Raw genomic sequence first — 17,442 nt, 5'->3', positions numbered from 1 at the left:
TAGACCAGACTGGCCCCAACTCACAGAGATCCTCCTGCCTCCTAAATGCTGGGATTAAAGTGTACCACCATGCCCAGAAACATGAATTTATGAATAGTGTTCAAATCTACATTTACCAGAAAGCTTTTAATGTCCTATAATTTTTTTTCTGAAGGTACTATACATAAACTTCAAAGCACATAAAAGCTGACTGGAATTTGGATCAAATTAAAATACTGAGAAAATTTCCTAATTTGTACAGTATTAAAAAAAAGAATGGATGCCAAAACCCTGACCAACAAACCAGCAAGTGAAGTAAAATAGAAACATATTGAAAACCATACAGAAAAGGAAGAAATCTACTGTGGTATCTTCCCCTCACTTTCCAGTTCCTGGAAGGGCGGGGGATTGCAAACCACTGAGGTCCATATCTGTGTGGAGATAGCGCTCAGGAGGAAAGCCACCGTAATGAAGAGCAGCTGACCGGACAGCTGATCTCAGCACCATGCACAAAGAAGAGCTTGCTTCACAAAGTGATCAAAGTAGCTTCTTTACCACCATGGGAAAGAGGGAGGGGTTACATATTCTGGGGAAGTCATATCAAGCACTGTGCCATTTATGAGGCAAGATTCAGTAGGAAGTATAAATACATTTATACCTTAAATTTATTTATTTGTTTGTATTTTTCTTTGTTTTGGATTTGTTTTTTTCGAGACAGGATTTCTCTGTGTAGCCCTGGCTGTCCTGGAACTCACCCAGTAGACCAGGCTGGCCTCGAATTCAGAAATCCGCCTGCCTCTGCCTCCCAGAGTGCTGGGATTACAGGCGTGTGCCACCACTGCCCGGCTTAAATTTATGTTTTAATTGGCAATCAGACTGTTTATGGTATGTAATGATATTTTCATTTTTACTACTTAATATGGAGCAATAAAATTGATGCAAGATATTTCCTATCCATTCACATTGAGGCAGTGAGAGGCAGTGACTGGAGGGGACAGAGGAGGCAGAGCTAAGAGAAGGGGGGCCGGAGAGAGAGGGAGCCTGGAAGCTGCACGAGGGAGTGGAGGGGGAGGAGCCATGCAGACCCAGATGGTGTCAGCTGTGTCTCTGGTGTGCTGAGAGGTTAGAGATATTGGGATAGAACTTTATTATTGTAAATTGGCGTTATGTAATTGAGAGTTTCATATATATAAATATATTTGGTTAACTACTCAAGTTTAAGAGTCATGCTTTGCTGGATACTTGGAAGGAACGGGTACTGAGCAGGAGAGAGACCTGCAGGGACTTGGAACAGAGAGGCCTGGCCAGGCTGTACTATATTTTAATCATTTTCCCACTACATAAAACCATGTAAGAAATTCTTAACTTAACATACCGTTTTGCAGCCGGGCGGTGGTGGCGCACGCCTGTAATCCCAGCACTCTGGGAGGCAGAGGCAGGCGGATTCTGAGTTCGAGGCCAGCCTGGTGTCCAGAGTGAGTTCCAGGACAGCCAGGGCTACACAGAGAAACCCTGTCTCGAAAAATACCAAACACACACACACACACACACACACAAACAAAAACAAAAACAAAAACAAAAAAACATACCGTTTTGTAGTAAAATCTGCTCTTAACAGCTCTGAAATATGTAATACATGACCCCTTACTAGTCATCCTGCTAAGCAAAGGGCCACTAAAGCTTGCCCCAATGAGACTCTGCTCTCACCAAGATCTTCCACCTGTCCCATCTCTGTCCAGGGTCTCTCAAATGCATCATTTTACTCAACTTCCAATAACACTGCTATGTTACAGACAGGCCAGGACACCACCCTGGCCTCTATGTTATACATATGTCATGATGTACAGCATCTGCATAGTCACCAGGCCGTACCTAACAATTAAATTGACATACAATTACCTTTAGTTTATGTGCTTCATTTTTATCCCCAGCAAAAAAAGAATTCTCATCAAAATGCAAAGGGAATGACCTGCATTTAAACAGAAAAGGTTCATGTTCATGAATTAGCAGTGTTGAAAGTCTTGCTAATATATTTTGTCAGAAATAAATAATATAATTTTAAAAAGAACAGAAATCATTAAAGCCAACACCAATGCAAACAAATACTTATCCTCAAATATAAATTCTAAGTGTATTGGAAATCTGGCCTCAAACTTAAAAGACTGAGCAAATAAAATCATTCTGGTATTAAGAACATAAAAAAAAAAAAGTGTAATACATGGATCAAAGCAAATCCAAGATATTCTAGAATTTCTGGGAAGGCCAGGGGATACATACCCATTCCCAGCACTCTGGAGGCCGAGGCAGGAGACTCTGACCATCTCAAAAAGAGTGAAAGTTCAATGAACAGAACTACATTTCCATGATTTTAAAGATGGTTTCCTTCTCTAAACAATGGTGTCCGAGTTTACTGTGGACACCAGCCTGGCCGCTATGTTATGCATATGTCATGATGTATAGCACCTACTTGATTTCATGAAGTATCTCCAGAAGTAGCACTTTGTTTTCTGCATCCTGAACTTTATTTCCAGTGAAGAGCTGAAAATCTGGACGCTCAAAAAATGGAAGCACTTTAGAGAGTGCCCTTAACTCTATCAAGTACAGAAAGTACAAGTTCTTCAGCCTTCTTGGTCCTTCTCCTTCAGTCAAAATCCCATCGAAGCGCTGCTGAAACTCTGTGACGTTGTGACCCCACTTCTTCTCCAGCCAAGTATCTAAGAAGAAAGAACATTAAATGATTGAACTATACAGCTAAGTGATCTTCATTTTAATTATAAGGGACTACTTATACTTATAGAAGTCAATTTCGTTCTGTAGCTTAAAATACATAATTCAACCAAAAACAGTTTGGGTTTTTTATTGTTGTTGTGGTGGTAGTTGTTTTTCTTTTTTTTAATAATTTGGCCTTAAAAACTCTGTCATAAACTAGGCATGGTGGTACATGCCTTTAATTCAAAGCAGACAGGTTGATCTCTGTGAGTTCAAGGCCAGCTTGGTCTACATACAGGTTGCCAGGACAGCCAAGGCTACATAGAGAGACCTTGACAAGAAAAATAGATAAAATTTCAAAAATTCTGTAGTAAGAACTTTGCCTTTTGGAATACATTCTTAAATAGAAACAGGCATCTGGTAATATCAGACTGCTGAATATCTACAACCATAAAGTCACAATGTATAATTAAAGAGTTACTTGCTAAGCTGAGGACTGAGCAGGAAAGAGCAAGTGCTACTTTTTCAGCGGACCTGCCTTCAGCTCACAGCGGCCTGTCCCTCCTGCTCCAGGTGGACACCTCTGGCCTCTGAGGCACCTGTGCTCGCATGCACGTACCTTCCCCTCCCCTCCCCCTACAACACAAATATAATTAAAATTAAAAGCAAAAATTTTAATGACGATCTGAAATTACTAGTGAGTTTAAAGCATCTATTTCAAATTAGAATTACTATTTTATTTCTCAAAGGTAAAATACATTCCAATTTCAGAGGGAATAAGTTAATGAAAATCAACCATGGATTGATTTTCTATCAGTATCCTAAACCATAAGGAAAAGCAGACAATGCTGTACCCACTAAAGTCTAAACACAAATAAAGGCTCTCGGACAATAACAAACTGTGCTGTTGCGGGTATTTTAATTCCCACAGCAAAACAAAAGAAAATTTCCAAAGCAATGTGTCTAATTTTGAGAGAATTAATAATACACAGAGCCATTCAACTATATATACATTCCTAGTTACTACCATTTATGAGTGAATTCTTACTGCCCAAGAGTCAAACAAGTCTCTTTTTTTTTTCCCACCCAGGTAAATACCAAGAAAATTCTAAGAATACCTAAAAAGCAAATTAATGAAAGATTTCAAAAGTCACACACCTTGTAAAAGATATCTTGCACTCAAATGCACATTAATACTTGCATGAAGGCCAGATATAAGCCTGTAGAATGCTCTCTTTTCTACACAGAGGCCTAAAATAAATAAATAAATAAATAAATAAATAAATAAATAAATAAATAAATAAATAAATAAATGATTTGAAAATTAAATTTTGTATGTAAACCTTGGGAATTTAAGAATTATTTCATGATTTAAAACTGGAAAAAAATTAATTTGTTTAAAAGTTTCTGATTACCTTCTAGCCAGCTGTAAAATGTATTCTCTGAAATTAAAAGAAAAAAATAAGTCATAATTTTTCATAACACCAAATGTGAATTTCCAAGTACTAAGAACTGTTCCAGCTAAAGTTCCAAATCTTATTTCCTCAAAGAAGAGAAGATGGAGTGGATCCAGCTAGGTCCACTCTGTTCCTCAGTCAGGTCCTGTCTCCTGACTTCTTGGATAAAATGTTTCATATGTTATCAAACTGTAGAATTTTGAGTCAGGAGGGATGTTATTCTGTGACATATCACGTGGCTACCCTGTTCACAGCTCCTTAGTTCAATTACCACAAATAAGACAAATGCACACGAACACACATGTGCACACTAAATCTAGCAAGATTACACAACTAGATAAATTGCCAAAGTCATGTATGCTTTGAAAATTCAGGACATATTACATACTTTTAGATTCTGGTGAAACAAACACTGTAAGATGCTACTGCAGATGGAACAGACTTCCATGCAGTTCACAACATCCACAGAGCAGTAGGCCAGTGCTAAACACAACTACTCTTGTTCTGTGACCTAATGACACTACTGTCAAAATGCCAATGCTTACTAATTCTGGCTTCAGAATTATGGTCTAAAGAAATAAAATGGGAAGAGGACAAGGAGTTTGTAGAAAGGTTACTGTTTTAATTTTAAAACCTCAAGTAATGAAAATGATCAGTAACATCTGAGTTAACAAAATGTTAACTAGATAACAAAGCTATTAAAACTGACAAGGAGCTGGGCAGTGGTGGTGCACGCCTTTAATCCCAGCACTTGGGAGGCAGAGGCAGGCAAATTTCTGAGTTCGAGGCCAGCCTGGTCTACAGAGTGAGTTCCAGGATAGCCAGGGCTACACAGAGAAACCCTGTCTCGAAAAAAAAAAACAAACAAACAAACAAACAAACAAAAAAAGACAAAAAAAACTGACAAGGAAATATAACAAAAATAACATAAAAATATTTTAAACATTTTACAAAATATATGATTACATGTATGCAGTACTTGCTATAGAGATGATAAATACTATTAGGTAGGGATCCTTTTATTTTGCTAAAGTCATTTAAAATGATAATAAACCAGACAAGCATGAATCTATGAAAGACATAAAAATTATAAACCCAACTACGTAAAAACTTCATTTGTTAGTCAGAAAAGCAACTAAATCAAGCACACAAAAGGCAAGCAAGCTGGATAAGACGCATGTTATAAGTGTGACAAGGGGCTAATGTTCCAAACATAAAAGAATTTTATACATCAACAATTAAATGTTAAAATACCCATTAAAAAGATAAGTGGGGAATAGAAATCAACAAATAGAATAACTTTTATGAACTGTTCAGTCATGTTGTAACTAAAAGATGAAAATTAGAAGAATATTTGTATTTATCAAGACAGCAAAGAAAAAAATTAAAGTATGGGTGAGAGAGATGGCTCAGTGGTTAAGAGCATGCACTGTTCCTGCAGGGGCTCTGAGGGTTTCCCAGCCCCTTATGGGCAGCTTACAACTGACCGAAACTCCAGTTCAAGACAGTCTGACACCCTCTTCTGGCCTCCACAGTCAACTGCATTCACATGCACATACCCACACACACAAATATAATACAAAAATATAATAAAAAATAAAATAAACCCAGGCAGGGGTGGCACATGCCTTTAATCCCAGCACTCAGGAAACAGAAGCAGGCAGATCTCTTAGTTTGAGGAAGCCAGGTCTTCAGAGCAAGATCCAGACAGCCAGAGGTATACAAAGAAACCCTGTCTCAGTAAGTAAAGGCACATGCCTCTAAGCCTGATGACCCCTTCAACCCTAAGGACCCACACAGTGGGGAAAAGCCCAACTCCTCCCAAGCTGTCTGAGCTCCACACGTATACCACAGCAGCATGTACTCGCACATATCCACTAAGTAAATAAAGACACTTAATAAAATCAAACATAAGAATGATGTTTAGAGCCAGGCGGTGGTGGTGCACGCCTGTAATCCCAGCACTCTGGGAGGCAGAGGCAGGCAGATTTCTGAGTTCGAGGCCAGCCTGGTCTACAGAGTGAGTTCCAGGACAGCCAGGGCAATGCAGAGAAACCCTGTCTTGAAAAACCAAATCCAAATTAAAAAAAAAAAAAAAAAAAAAAAAAAAAAAAAGAATGATGTTTAGAAATCAAGAGATTTGAGGAAGACAAAAGATACTTCATGTTTAACATTTTCATCTAAACAGATTAAGGCCAAGCAAGCGCTGACTGGGTTTCTTCACATGGTGTGTCTGTTTGTCTGTCTGTGTGTGGCAGTGCTGAGGATTTAAACTAGGGCTTCTGACTGTTCGAATGAACTATATGTATGCCTCTTTTTTCTCACTTCTTGAGACAGGGTCTGGCTAATTAATTCATTCAGACTGGCATTGAACTCATTCAGTAACACAGAGTGGCCTTGAACTTGCAATCCTCCTGCCTCAGCCTCCCCCAAGTAGCTGGGATTATTAACCTGCACCTTAAAGGCTCAGTTAAGCATATAGTCTTTAGAATAGCAAAAATTATTTCAATCTCACCCCTAAAGCAAAAAATATTCTCAAAATTACAAAGTAATGCTGAAATATATTTCAAATTTTAGCATTCCTATAACACAGCCTTGGCAATGATAACTAAACCCAAGAGTCAGCTCTGAATCAATATGCAAAAATGTCTAAAACCTCCCCCTGGTAAGACCCAGTATATCCCATGTCTCAAGAAGTCAAGAAGAGACCTTTTCTATGCCAGACTTGGAAGCAGACACACAACTGAGCTGCCAGATCTGAGGCAGGCTGCCCCAAATCTGTAACTCTAAACAGGGGCCCCTATCATCTCTGCTTTCACCTCCAGCACTTTAGATAAAAAACAAAATTAAAATAAAAATTAAGCACTAGCCTGGTGGCTCATGCCTATAAACCAACCTCTGAGAGACACACAGAAGACTGCCAGAATTCAAGGACAGCCTGAGCTCTATAATGAATGAGCTGCAGGCCAACCTGGGTTATGGACATCTCTAAAACCTTCCTAATGCCACAACCCTTTGATGTGTTCCTCATGCTATGCTGATACCAACCATATGATTGTTTTCATTGCTACCTCATAATTATAATTTAGCTACTGTTATAAATCATAGTGCAATTGTCTGTGTCTTCCAATGGTCTTAAGGCAACCCCTGTGAAAGGGTTGCTTGACTCCAAAATAGTAGCGATTGAGAACCACAGCTCTAAAATAACAAAGTGTCAGAGGAAGTGGAAAGAAAAGCACTTTGCCACAATAAACACGAGAACTCACATCTAAATATGCAGGCAGAACTGACATAATGTATGATAAAAATACATACCTTTACTTTTTCCTGAAAAACAAAACAAAACATTTTTTGTTATTATATTATAAATTACCTCCACCTTTCCCTTCTGAAATGCTACACTCTTTTTTTTCTTTTCTTTTTTTTTATTCAATATATTTTTTATTTACATTTCAAATGATTTCCCCTTTCCTAGCCCCCCCTCCCCGAAAGTCCCATAAGCCCCCTTCTCTCCCCCTGTCCTCCCACCCACCCCTTCCCACTTCCCCGTTCTGGTTTTGCTGAATACTACTTCATTGAGTCTTTCCAGAACAAGGGGCCACTCTTCCTTTCTTCTTGTACCTCATTTGATGTGTAGATTATGTTTTGGGTATTCCAAGTTTCTAGGTTAATATCCACTTATTAGTGAGTGCATACCATGATTCACCTTTTGAGTCTGGGTTACCTCACTTAGTATGATGTTCTCTAGCTCCATCCATTTGCCTAAGAATTTCATGAATTCATTGTTTCTAATGGCTGAATAGTACTCCATTGTGTAGATATACCACATTTTTTGCATCCACTCTTCTGTTGAGGGATACCTGGGTTCTTTCCAGCATCTGGCGGAAATGCTACACTCTTATGAAAGTTTTTTAATGATTCTTTTAGTCAATGTATCCATACAAGTAAGATCAGGGGAAAGAACACCATAGCCATATCTCCATCCAACAGTAGTTTAGGCTCACAGAGGTCACCTGTGCTGACAGGCAGGGGAGTGTGGCACACTGTCTGCCAGCAGCTGACACATCTAAAGCACCACAGTGCACTTGGACAGCAGTCTTTTTGTACATTTATTACCCTAAAGCTATAACTCAATCCTTGCTAAAGGTTTGTATCACTGCTTTCACTCCTCCAGACTAACATAAGATTTAACCTTTGTACTGTTTTCAAAGACTATAAAATTCAAATTCCTCATAATGTAGCAGTTTATATGCAGTTGCTTACTTACTGTTAAAATATAATCTTCATTGTTCCCATTTCTCTTTTCGTTTTAGATTATTTTTATTAAAAAACATTTTTGATATACTTTTGGATTGCATTTTTCCCTCCCACGACCCCTCCCATCATCCCCACTCCCTCACAACTCCTCTCCATCATCCCCACTCCCTCACAACTCCTCTCCATCATCCCCACTCCCTCACAACTCCTCCCCTCGTCCCCACTTCCTCACATATCCAAACCTACACCCTTTCCTGTTCTCACATTAGAAACAAAAAGGCATATACAAAGTAATAGGATAAAAATAAAAACAAATAAACATGAATAGGACAAAACAAAAGAACAAAAAAAGAGCAAAACAAAATAAAATAAAAATCCCAGACAAAACATTACAAGACAATAAAACCTCCCAAAACTACCATCAAGTTCATTATATTTTGCCTATATTTCTTTAGCACCATTAGTATTTGTTGAACTCATTACCAATGTTTAAAATATTTTTTATATTTATTTTGGTTTTTTGGGAATCAGTATTTTATCTGCATGTATATATGTGCACCATGTGAGTGCCTGGTGCCTTCATGGATCAGAAGAGGACTTCAGACCCCTGGAGCTGGAGTTATGAACATTATAAGCCACAACCTGTGTACTGGGAACCAAACCCAGATCGCAGTTTGTATTGCCAAGACAAATACCATTTATACTTTGGAAACTGTGATATTATTTAGGTATTTAGAGGTACTGTTCTATTAACTCTAGCTACTGTTTCTACACATGCGTTTTTCCTTCACTGTGCTGCTGATCATCCTTTATTTAAATAAGCTTCTCTCCATCATCCCCACTTCCTTCCCCACAACTCCTCTCCATTGCTACAAACGTAACAATGTTTGTTACAATTGTATTAAATTGTACAATTGTGTCCCTAGTCACATTCCATGGTTTTCGATAATCACTGAAATAGTTCCCTTTTCCACTAAAATGAATGAAAGTGATTAAATATGAGCTGATAATAGAGAATACTTATCTATGAATTTGCACTTCACCTAATTAGATACACAGCTTTCCCTGCCTCACCATGTATAACTCTGTACAGCCTAAAACGTTCTTTCTTTCGAAAGAAAGACTTGCCTGAAAGCAGTGCCTACAATCAGTGTCTTTCCAAATGAACTGGGAAAGTAAAAGCCTTTGCTTAAAGTGCAGCAAAGATTCTAACAATAAGTCCATCCTGGGAGAATATAACTGGTGGTTTGAATGAGAACGGCCCCTACAAGTGCCTATATTTCAATGCTTGGTCCCCAAACTGTTCGGGAAGGATTAGGAGGGACGGCCTTGTTCACGGAGGTGAGTCACGGGAGCTGGGCTCTACAGTACAAAGCCCAGGTCATCTAGGTCGAGCCTTCCATCTATGCCTTAGACTTGAGCACCATATGTGAGCTCTCCACTACTTCTCCAGTGCCATGCGCATCTGCCTGCTGCCACACTCCCTACCATGACAGACATGGATTAAGCCTCTAAAACTGGAATGAAAACTCCAAATTAAGCCCTCTAAAATTCAATTAAATACTTTCTTTTGTTAGTTGCCTTGGTCACTATATCTCTTCACAACAATATAAAAGTAACTAAGTAATAAGAATATGTAATTTCTAAAAAAAAAAAATTCAGAAACCATATGTAGAAATTGTTTATTCTATAAACTATTATTAACTGAGGGCAATTTGAATCTGCACATCCTCTTTGTATCTACGTATTGCCTTACACAATGCTGAATAACCAGTTCTTGCACAAATAAGTGGTTCTTACACTGCTCTAGACAGTATCCAAAAATCAAACTTTTATTGAAATTATAAAATGTGTCAATTTCTCTAATTCTTTTAAAGAAACTGTTCAATGGAGAAAACAATTTCCATCTTCATTTATCTAGCAATTTACTCCATGATTACCAGGCTCTATATTGAGATAATTGCTGCCCATTTCCCAAAGCACTGGGGCAAATGAATACATATATAAATAACAGAATGATGCCACCAGTAAACAGACTATAAGAAGGAAGCAAACACAGCAAGTGCTGCATCACAGAGAGCCAAAGATGACTTCCAACTGGGAAGCGAAATGTTCAGACTAGATCTCAAATGTAAATGGACAGTGGAACCTTATATTCAGTGAAATAGAAGGCATGTGGACTTACAATCAGACCATATAAAGTCTTTAACTTGAGGTATAGGTGTGTGTGTGTGTGTGTGGGTGTGTGTGTGTGTGTGTGTGTTATCTGGCTGGGAATCAAACACTGCACCATTAAACTTTCTCTCAAACTCAAGTTTTTTTTTTAAACATTAGGTAAATGTTTGGAATATTCATTTATCTGAGGGGATGAATGAAATTGAAGTCAGGAAACAAATACTTGGTGCATTGCAAAAACAGATAATAAATATATAACCTAACCTTCGTATTACATACAATGGTCTAATACCATTAATACCCTTAGAAGAATAGCTATGCCTTCGCAAGAGTGAGATCACTCTCTAGAAACAGAACCAGTGGACTACTTGACAAGCTTCCCTCGCCACTTAATCCTGCCTTCTTCTTCACTCTAACCCAAATATACTAGCCAATAAACAAGAGAAGACGCAAGTAACTCACCTCCTCGCCCAGAAGCCAAAGGCCTTTGAATTGTCTGTGGCCTGCAAACAAAAGGATTGTACTGTATGAACATCAGTGTTACCAATAATGTTATAGTTGTATCTGATATTGAAAGTGAAATGTGTTATCATACAGATCTTTTGTCCCAGGGAGAAATATGCACACACACACACACTCTCTCTCTCTCTCTCTCTCTCTCTCTCTCTCTCTCTCTCTCTCTCTCCCCCCCCCTCTCCCTCCCTCCCTCTCTCTCTCCCTCTCTCTCTCTCTCCCTCCCTCTCTCTCTCTCCCTCTCTCTCTCTCCCTCTCCTCCCTCCCTCCCTCCCCCCCCCCCTCTCTTTCAGGCTTCCACGTGAAGAACCTGAAGCACTTCTCAGTCCCCTAGGGATCAACTTCTATTGGTCTGGCTAAGAATACAAAAGGTGTTTCCCCTAAGCACTGAACTTAAAAGTTTCAGATTCTCCATCTATGAGCAGTTATGACTATGATACATTGTTACCGTAAGAACTAGAAGAACAATGTCTGTGACATGTTTAGCAGTATGTGTAACATACAGTGAGTACACAAAAAAATGCCACCTTGGAGCTGGTCTTGGAAATCAATTTAAGTTGAAGAGGATAAAATAACTGCAGCCACAGAAAGGAGAGTGACAAAGAGAATCTTAAGCTGTAGATTCTAATCTATACCCCACCATTGGCTATAAAGATCTTGGTAAATGAAGCAAAGCCCCTGATTCCAGAATTACTTCATCCACATAATAAGATCCTGTAATCCACTCAGGAATGTTTGTTCAGTGTCTCCAATCCTAAAAAGGTCTATTATTATCTAAGTCTTTAAAGAAGTAGTTTTTACAACTTGTGCCAGTGCCCATGAAGAAACGGAACATTTAAGTTTCAATGTCCTAATCAATCTTTTAAGAACATGAAGCTGATTTGTACAGATCTAGGAGAGCAGTACATACTTAAAACAGTTTTCTTCGTAGATGACACTCCATATCCTCCACGCGTCGGGCCCCTTGTAGCCTGTGTAGCGCTCAGGGTTAAGGAGGAGATCCACATACTCAGCATCGGGGGACTGTATATCTGCAAGATAAAATGTCTCACCAAATCCTACCTATTTCAGAACCTTTTAGAAGTAATAATAGGGAGAAACAAACAGCCACATTAACTGTACACAAAGGTTGCAGATATTCCTGATCCTGTAAGTGGTAAAAATGAGCTGGGCGTGGTGCACATCTTTAAACCCGCACTCAGGAGACAGGCAGGAGGATGTCTGAGTTTGAGACCAAGACATTCAGGGCTACATGGAAAAATCCTGTCTCGCCCAGGCGGTGGTGGCGCACTCCTGTAATCCCAGCACTCTGGGAGGCAGAGGCAGGCGGATTTCTGAGTTCGAGGCCAGCCTGGTCTACAGAGTGAGTTCCAGGGCAGCCAGGGCTATACAGAGAAACTCTGTCTCAAAAAATCAAATCCAAAAAACAAACAAAAAAAAAAAACAACAACAAAAAAAGCCTGTCTCAGAGAGGGCCAGAAGGCCAGAAGAATAAATGGAAATCTGCAGCTGCCAGGGTGGGGGAATGTCTAGGAAGTCCCAGAGACCTGGGATTAGAGTCTCCCAGAAGTCCATGTGGATTGCCTTAACGGAGCTGCCTAACAATGGAGACATGGAACCTCAAGAGACCACCGCACACAGTTAGGCAGGACCCCCAGGGAGGGATAGAGACACCAACCCACCCACAAAACTCGCAACCTAAAACTTGTCCAATCTAAAAGAAATTCAGAGACAAAGATGGAGCAGAGACTGAAGGAATAGCCAGCCAATAACCAGCTCAACTTGAGACCGATCCCATGGCAAGCACCAATCCCTGACAGTATTAATGGTACTCTGTTGGGCTGGAGAGATGCCTCTGCGGTTAAGAACACTGACAGCTCTTCCAGAGGTCCTGAGTTCAATTCCCAACAACAACATAATGGCTCACAACCATAATGGAATCTGATGCCCTTTTCTAGTGTGTTGGAAGAAAGCAGCAGTGTACTCACACATATAAAATAAATAAATCAGAAAGAAAGAAAGAAAGAAAGAAAGAAAGAAAGAAAGAAAGAAAGAAAGAAAGAAAGAAAGAAAGAAAGAAAGAAAGAAAGAAAGAAAGAAAGAAAGAAAAAAAGAAAGAAAGAAAGAAAGAATTAAAAAAACTTTTTATTAGTACTCTGTTATACTTGCAGACAGGAGCATGGCATAACTGTGCTCTGAGAGGCTCCACTCAACAGCTAACTGAAACAAATACAGAGACCCACAGCCTAACATTAGACAGAACTTAGGACTCTAGGCATTGTTGGAAGAAGGACTGGTGGGCCCTCAAGGGGACAGGAACTCCACAAGAAGACAACAGAGTCAACTAACTCTGTTGACTCCCAGAGGAGGCTCCCAGAGAGTAATCACCAACCAAAGAACACACACAGGCCGGAACTAGGCCCCTCAACATATATAGCAGATGTGCAGCCTAGTCTTCATGTGGGCTCCACCCCTCCAACAACTGGAACAGGACGATCCCTAAAGCTGTTGCCTATGGTGGAATCCATTCCCCTAACTGGCCTTGTCTGCCCTCAGTGGAAGAGGATGGGCTTATCCCTTCGGAGACTTGATGTACCAGGGCTGGGGGATACCAGGAGAGGCCCCACCCTCTCAGAGGGGAAGTGAAGGAGGAATGGGGGGAGGGATTGTGTGAGAGGGGGAACCAAAGGGGGACAGCAATTGGGGATGGAAAATGGAAAATGAATGGAAATCTGCAGCTGCCAGGGTGGGGGAATGTCTAGGAATAATAAATAAATATATTAATGGAAAAAAAGAAAATATTTTTCTAGGTACAGGAAAGGAAAAAGAGAGAGAGAGAAGGAAGAGAAGGAAGAGTAGGAAGAACAGGAGGAGGAAGAAGAGAAGAGGAAGAAGAGGAAGAAAAAGAAGAAACCCTATCTCAGAAAAAGAAAGAAATCTATGGAATTTATGTTTTAAGAAAATGTCTAAGTCAATCTTCACAAACTATGCAAACAATGAAGACAATGTTTTCATCCACATTAGCATGGCAGTTCATCGATGACTGGATGGAACGAAGAAAGGATTGGTTTTTTTGGGGCGGGGGTTGGTTTCTTTTGGTTTTTTCGAGACAGTGTTTCTCTGTGTAGCCCTGGCTGTCCTGGAACTCACTCTGTAGACCAGGCTGGCCTTGAACTCAGAGGTCCGCCTGCCTCTGCCTCCCAAGTGCTGGGATTAAAGGCGTGCACCACCACCACCCAGCTGAGAGGATTGTTCTTAGGAGAGCTACCACCTCACCAGTTAACCATGGGTCTGATCCCTAGCACTAAACAAGAAAAAAGAAAAGTACACTAAAAATCATACAGACACACACGGGTGTTTCTCCAGTGAAATATAGAAATACACAAAACGACCCTGAGCTAAACTCAACGGAGAGATGCTCATTTTCAGATTTGGGCAACAGAAATAAGACACCAGGAATGCATGACATGCATCCTACTACAAAAAGGCTTTTTTGTTTGCTTGCTTGCTTTTTGATTTTTTGAGACAGGGTATTAAAGATCTACCCTCCCCTGCCTCTGGAGTGCAGGATTAAAGGTGTCCACCCGCCCGTGCCTCTGGAGTGCTGGATCAAAGGGATCCCCCCACCCCTGCCTCTGGAGTGCTGGATCAAAGGTGTCCACCCGCCCCTGCCTCTGGAGTGCTGGATCAAAGGGATCCCCCCACCCCTGCCTCTGGAGTGCTGGATCAAAGGTGTCCACCCGCCCCTGCCTCTGGAGTGCTGGATTAAAGGTGTCCACCCGCCCCTGCCTCTGGAGTGCTAGATTAAAGGGATCCACCCACCCCTGCCTCTGGAGTGCTGGATTAAAGGTGTCCACCCGCCCCTGCCTCTGGAGTGCTGGATTAAAGGTGTCCACCCGCCCCTGCCTCTGGAGTGCTGGATTAAAGGGATCCACCCACCCCTGCCTCTGGAGTGCTGGATTAAAGGTGTCCACCCGCCCCTGCCTCTGGAGTGCTGGATTAAAGGGATCCACCAGCACCACTCACCCTTTTCACTAACGTTTTAAAAGTTCATTAATCCACTAATGTAGAGCCATACAAATAATATCAACATTCCAATCCGATTTAATTTTGCTTAGCTAATGCAGAGGTAGGCAATGCAAATAGAAATAATATACTATAGGAAGAGGAATTAGAGCCATCTATAAATCTTGATCAGAATCCTATGCAATTCTAAGGCTGTGTAATTTCAGCACAGCCTGCAGACTTGACGTCATGGCTCAATATTCTGTGCACTAAAAGCATGGAAAAGGTTCACAATCCAGCAGCATATACAGATGATGTTTTCCTTTTTCCTACATTTAGCTACTTTTGCAATATGCAGAAGAGAATTATAAACTACATGATACATAAACCTGCAAAATGTAATATGTGATTTTTTTTACAGAGAGTATTTTAATTTTTTTAACTATGATAAAAATACAGATAGTGAAATTGGCCATTTCCACCATATTCAGTGAACCAGTAAGTTATATTCACAATGTAATCATTGACACTTTGTTTCCAAAACCTCTCTACTACCTAAACAGAATGTCTGATAATTTAACAATAAACTCTTCATCCGCCACCCCAGCACATCCACTAACCGCTAATCTACTTCCTGTTGCGATAGCATTGCCCGCCCCAGACAGTTCAGAAGCAGATTCATACTTGTCTGTGCTGACTTCTTTCACCGACCACATTTCCAAGGTTCTGCCCCATTGCAGCATTTGTTGGAAGCTCATTCCTTCTTACTGTTCAACAGTATTCATGTGTATCATATTAACACAGTTCACTTAGTTTGCACCTAGTGGTAGACACACAGGCCACTTTCTCTACCTTGTGCCCCTTATGAGTGAGCATCAGTCTACCTTTGTCCAAGTCTTTCTCCAATTCTTTTGAGTTTCATACCAAGGAATGTCATTAAGTCCCATGGTTCTATGTTTAGCTTTTTGAGAAACCGTCACACTATTAGAACTGCAATTTTTAAAATAATTTTTTAAAATATTGGGGGCAGCTTCTGGAGCAGCTCTTGGTAAACCACTTGCCTAGCATCCAAACCTGAGTTTAATGCTTAATACAATAAATGGGAAAGGAGGGAGGCTGGAAGGAAGATAGATTCAAGCAGACAGAAAAGAAGGCAGGTGGGGTGGCTGCTTGGTTGGCATGAAATGCGCACTTTAACAAATGTCATACCGTCAACTTCACAGAAGCTGTCTGAAGAATCATCGTGCTTGGTCCACTGAAGTACGGCCTTCTGGGTCTCCTCACTTCAAATAAGGAAAATTGTGTTATTCTCTTTTCCAGTTAGCTGTGATGCAGAGAAACAATGGATGGCGAAGAGTGAATCACCTCAGAGATTCATCCACTGCGCCCAGTCGCTCAGCTTGCTCACATTCTTCAATGAGGTTGGCTTCCTCAGAATACTAAATGGAAAGAAAACAGATTCACTACGTTTTAAACCTGCTGCTTCCATTTTTGTTTTTGAGACAAAGTCACACGATATAGCCCAAAGACGACTTCACATAATCTCCCTGTTTCAACCTCCTGAACACTGGGATTATAGACATGAGCCACTCCACTTTAAAGGAATTAAAAGTTAACCAGGCTGGTTCTGCCTGCCACTATCAACCCAGGCTTATAAAATGCACTCTTACAACCAAAAGGTAGGTGAAAGGCTTTTTTGCCTCTTGTTTTTGTCAGAAGCACAAATTACTATTATGTTCACAAAATAAAGATCACTGTGGCAGTGACTAAACTGTCCACAGGAAAAAGTTTCTGAGGTACATGCGGCCATGGGGCAGGTCAGAAGGCAGCCCTAGTGACCTGACCGTAGCTCTGGCCTTCTCCTCCCTCATGGCCGTGGCTGCACTTCTGTGTCTCAGCTTCCCCCATGCCATAATTGGAAGAACACCTTACACAAAGCATGCCAGTAGCTTCAGGTATTTAAAGCAAGGCTTTAACAACACTATTTCTTCATGTCTAAACATACATACTCATTTTTTTCCACTAGGCCTGTGTACAGCACACACCAAACTCATGAGACTTGATAACATCACCAAGTTGTAAATTATTTCAGATGAGATTTGGCATGTTCAGGGTGGTATAGCCATAGACAGAAAATTATTTCAAAAGAAAACTTAAACATCTAAGGGCCAGGAGATGCTAGTCCAACAGGTAGACATGCTAGTCGTGTGAGCTCGATGGCCTGAGTTTGACCCTAGGCCATGTAAGAAGTCAGGTGCAATGGCATCTATAATCCCAGCATGCCTGCAGCGATGGGAGGCAGGGACAGGAATGACCAGAAACTCAAGACCGACTGTCCTTGAAGATG

General features: G+C 40.5%; 1 protein-coding gene across 1 annotated transcript in view; it reads right to left on the bottom strand.

The window, feature by feature from the left end:
* The window catches only part of Ero1a (endoplasmic reticulum oxidoreductase 1 alpha), a 40,504-nt gene that overhangs the window by 7,435 nt on the left and 15,627 nt on the right, over window positions 1-17,442 (bottom strand). Inside the window, exons 5-13 of the mRNA XM_052191725.1 lie at window positions 16,461-16,534; window positions 16,305-16,378; window positions 12,001-12,121; window positions 11,040-11,080; window positions 7,461-7,472; window positions 4,104-4,130; window positions 3,847-3,939; window positions 2,447-2,693; window positions 1,879-1,948 (exon numbers count right to left, since the gene is read on the bottom strand). Of these exons, the coding sequence (XP_052047685.1) occupies window positions 1,879-1,948; window positions 2,447-2,693; window positions 3,847-3,939; window positions 4,104-4,130; window positions 7,461-7,472; window positions 11,040-11,080; window positions 12,001-12,121; window positions 16,305-16,378; window positions 16,461-16,534 (759 nt within the window). The remainder of the gene's footprint in view (window positions 1-1,878; window positions 1,949-2,446; window positions 2,694-3,846; window positions 3,940-4,103; window positions 4,131-7,460; window positions 7,473-11,039; window positions 11,081-12,000; window positions 12,122-16,304; window positions 16,379-16,460; window positions 16,535-17,442) is intronic.

The sequence above is a fragment of the Apodemus sylvaticus genome, chromosome 8, assembly GCF_947179515.1.
Source record: "Apodemus sylvaticus chromosome 8, mApoSyl1.1, whole genome shotgun sequence".
NCBI lineage: Eukaryota > Metazoa > Chordata > Mammalia > Rodentia > Muridae > Apodemus > Apodemus sylvaticus.
This window is presented reverse-complemented; position numbering and strand designations above follow the sequence as displayed.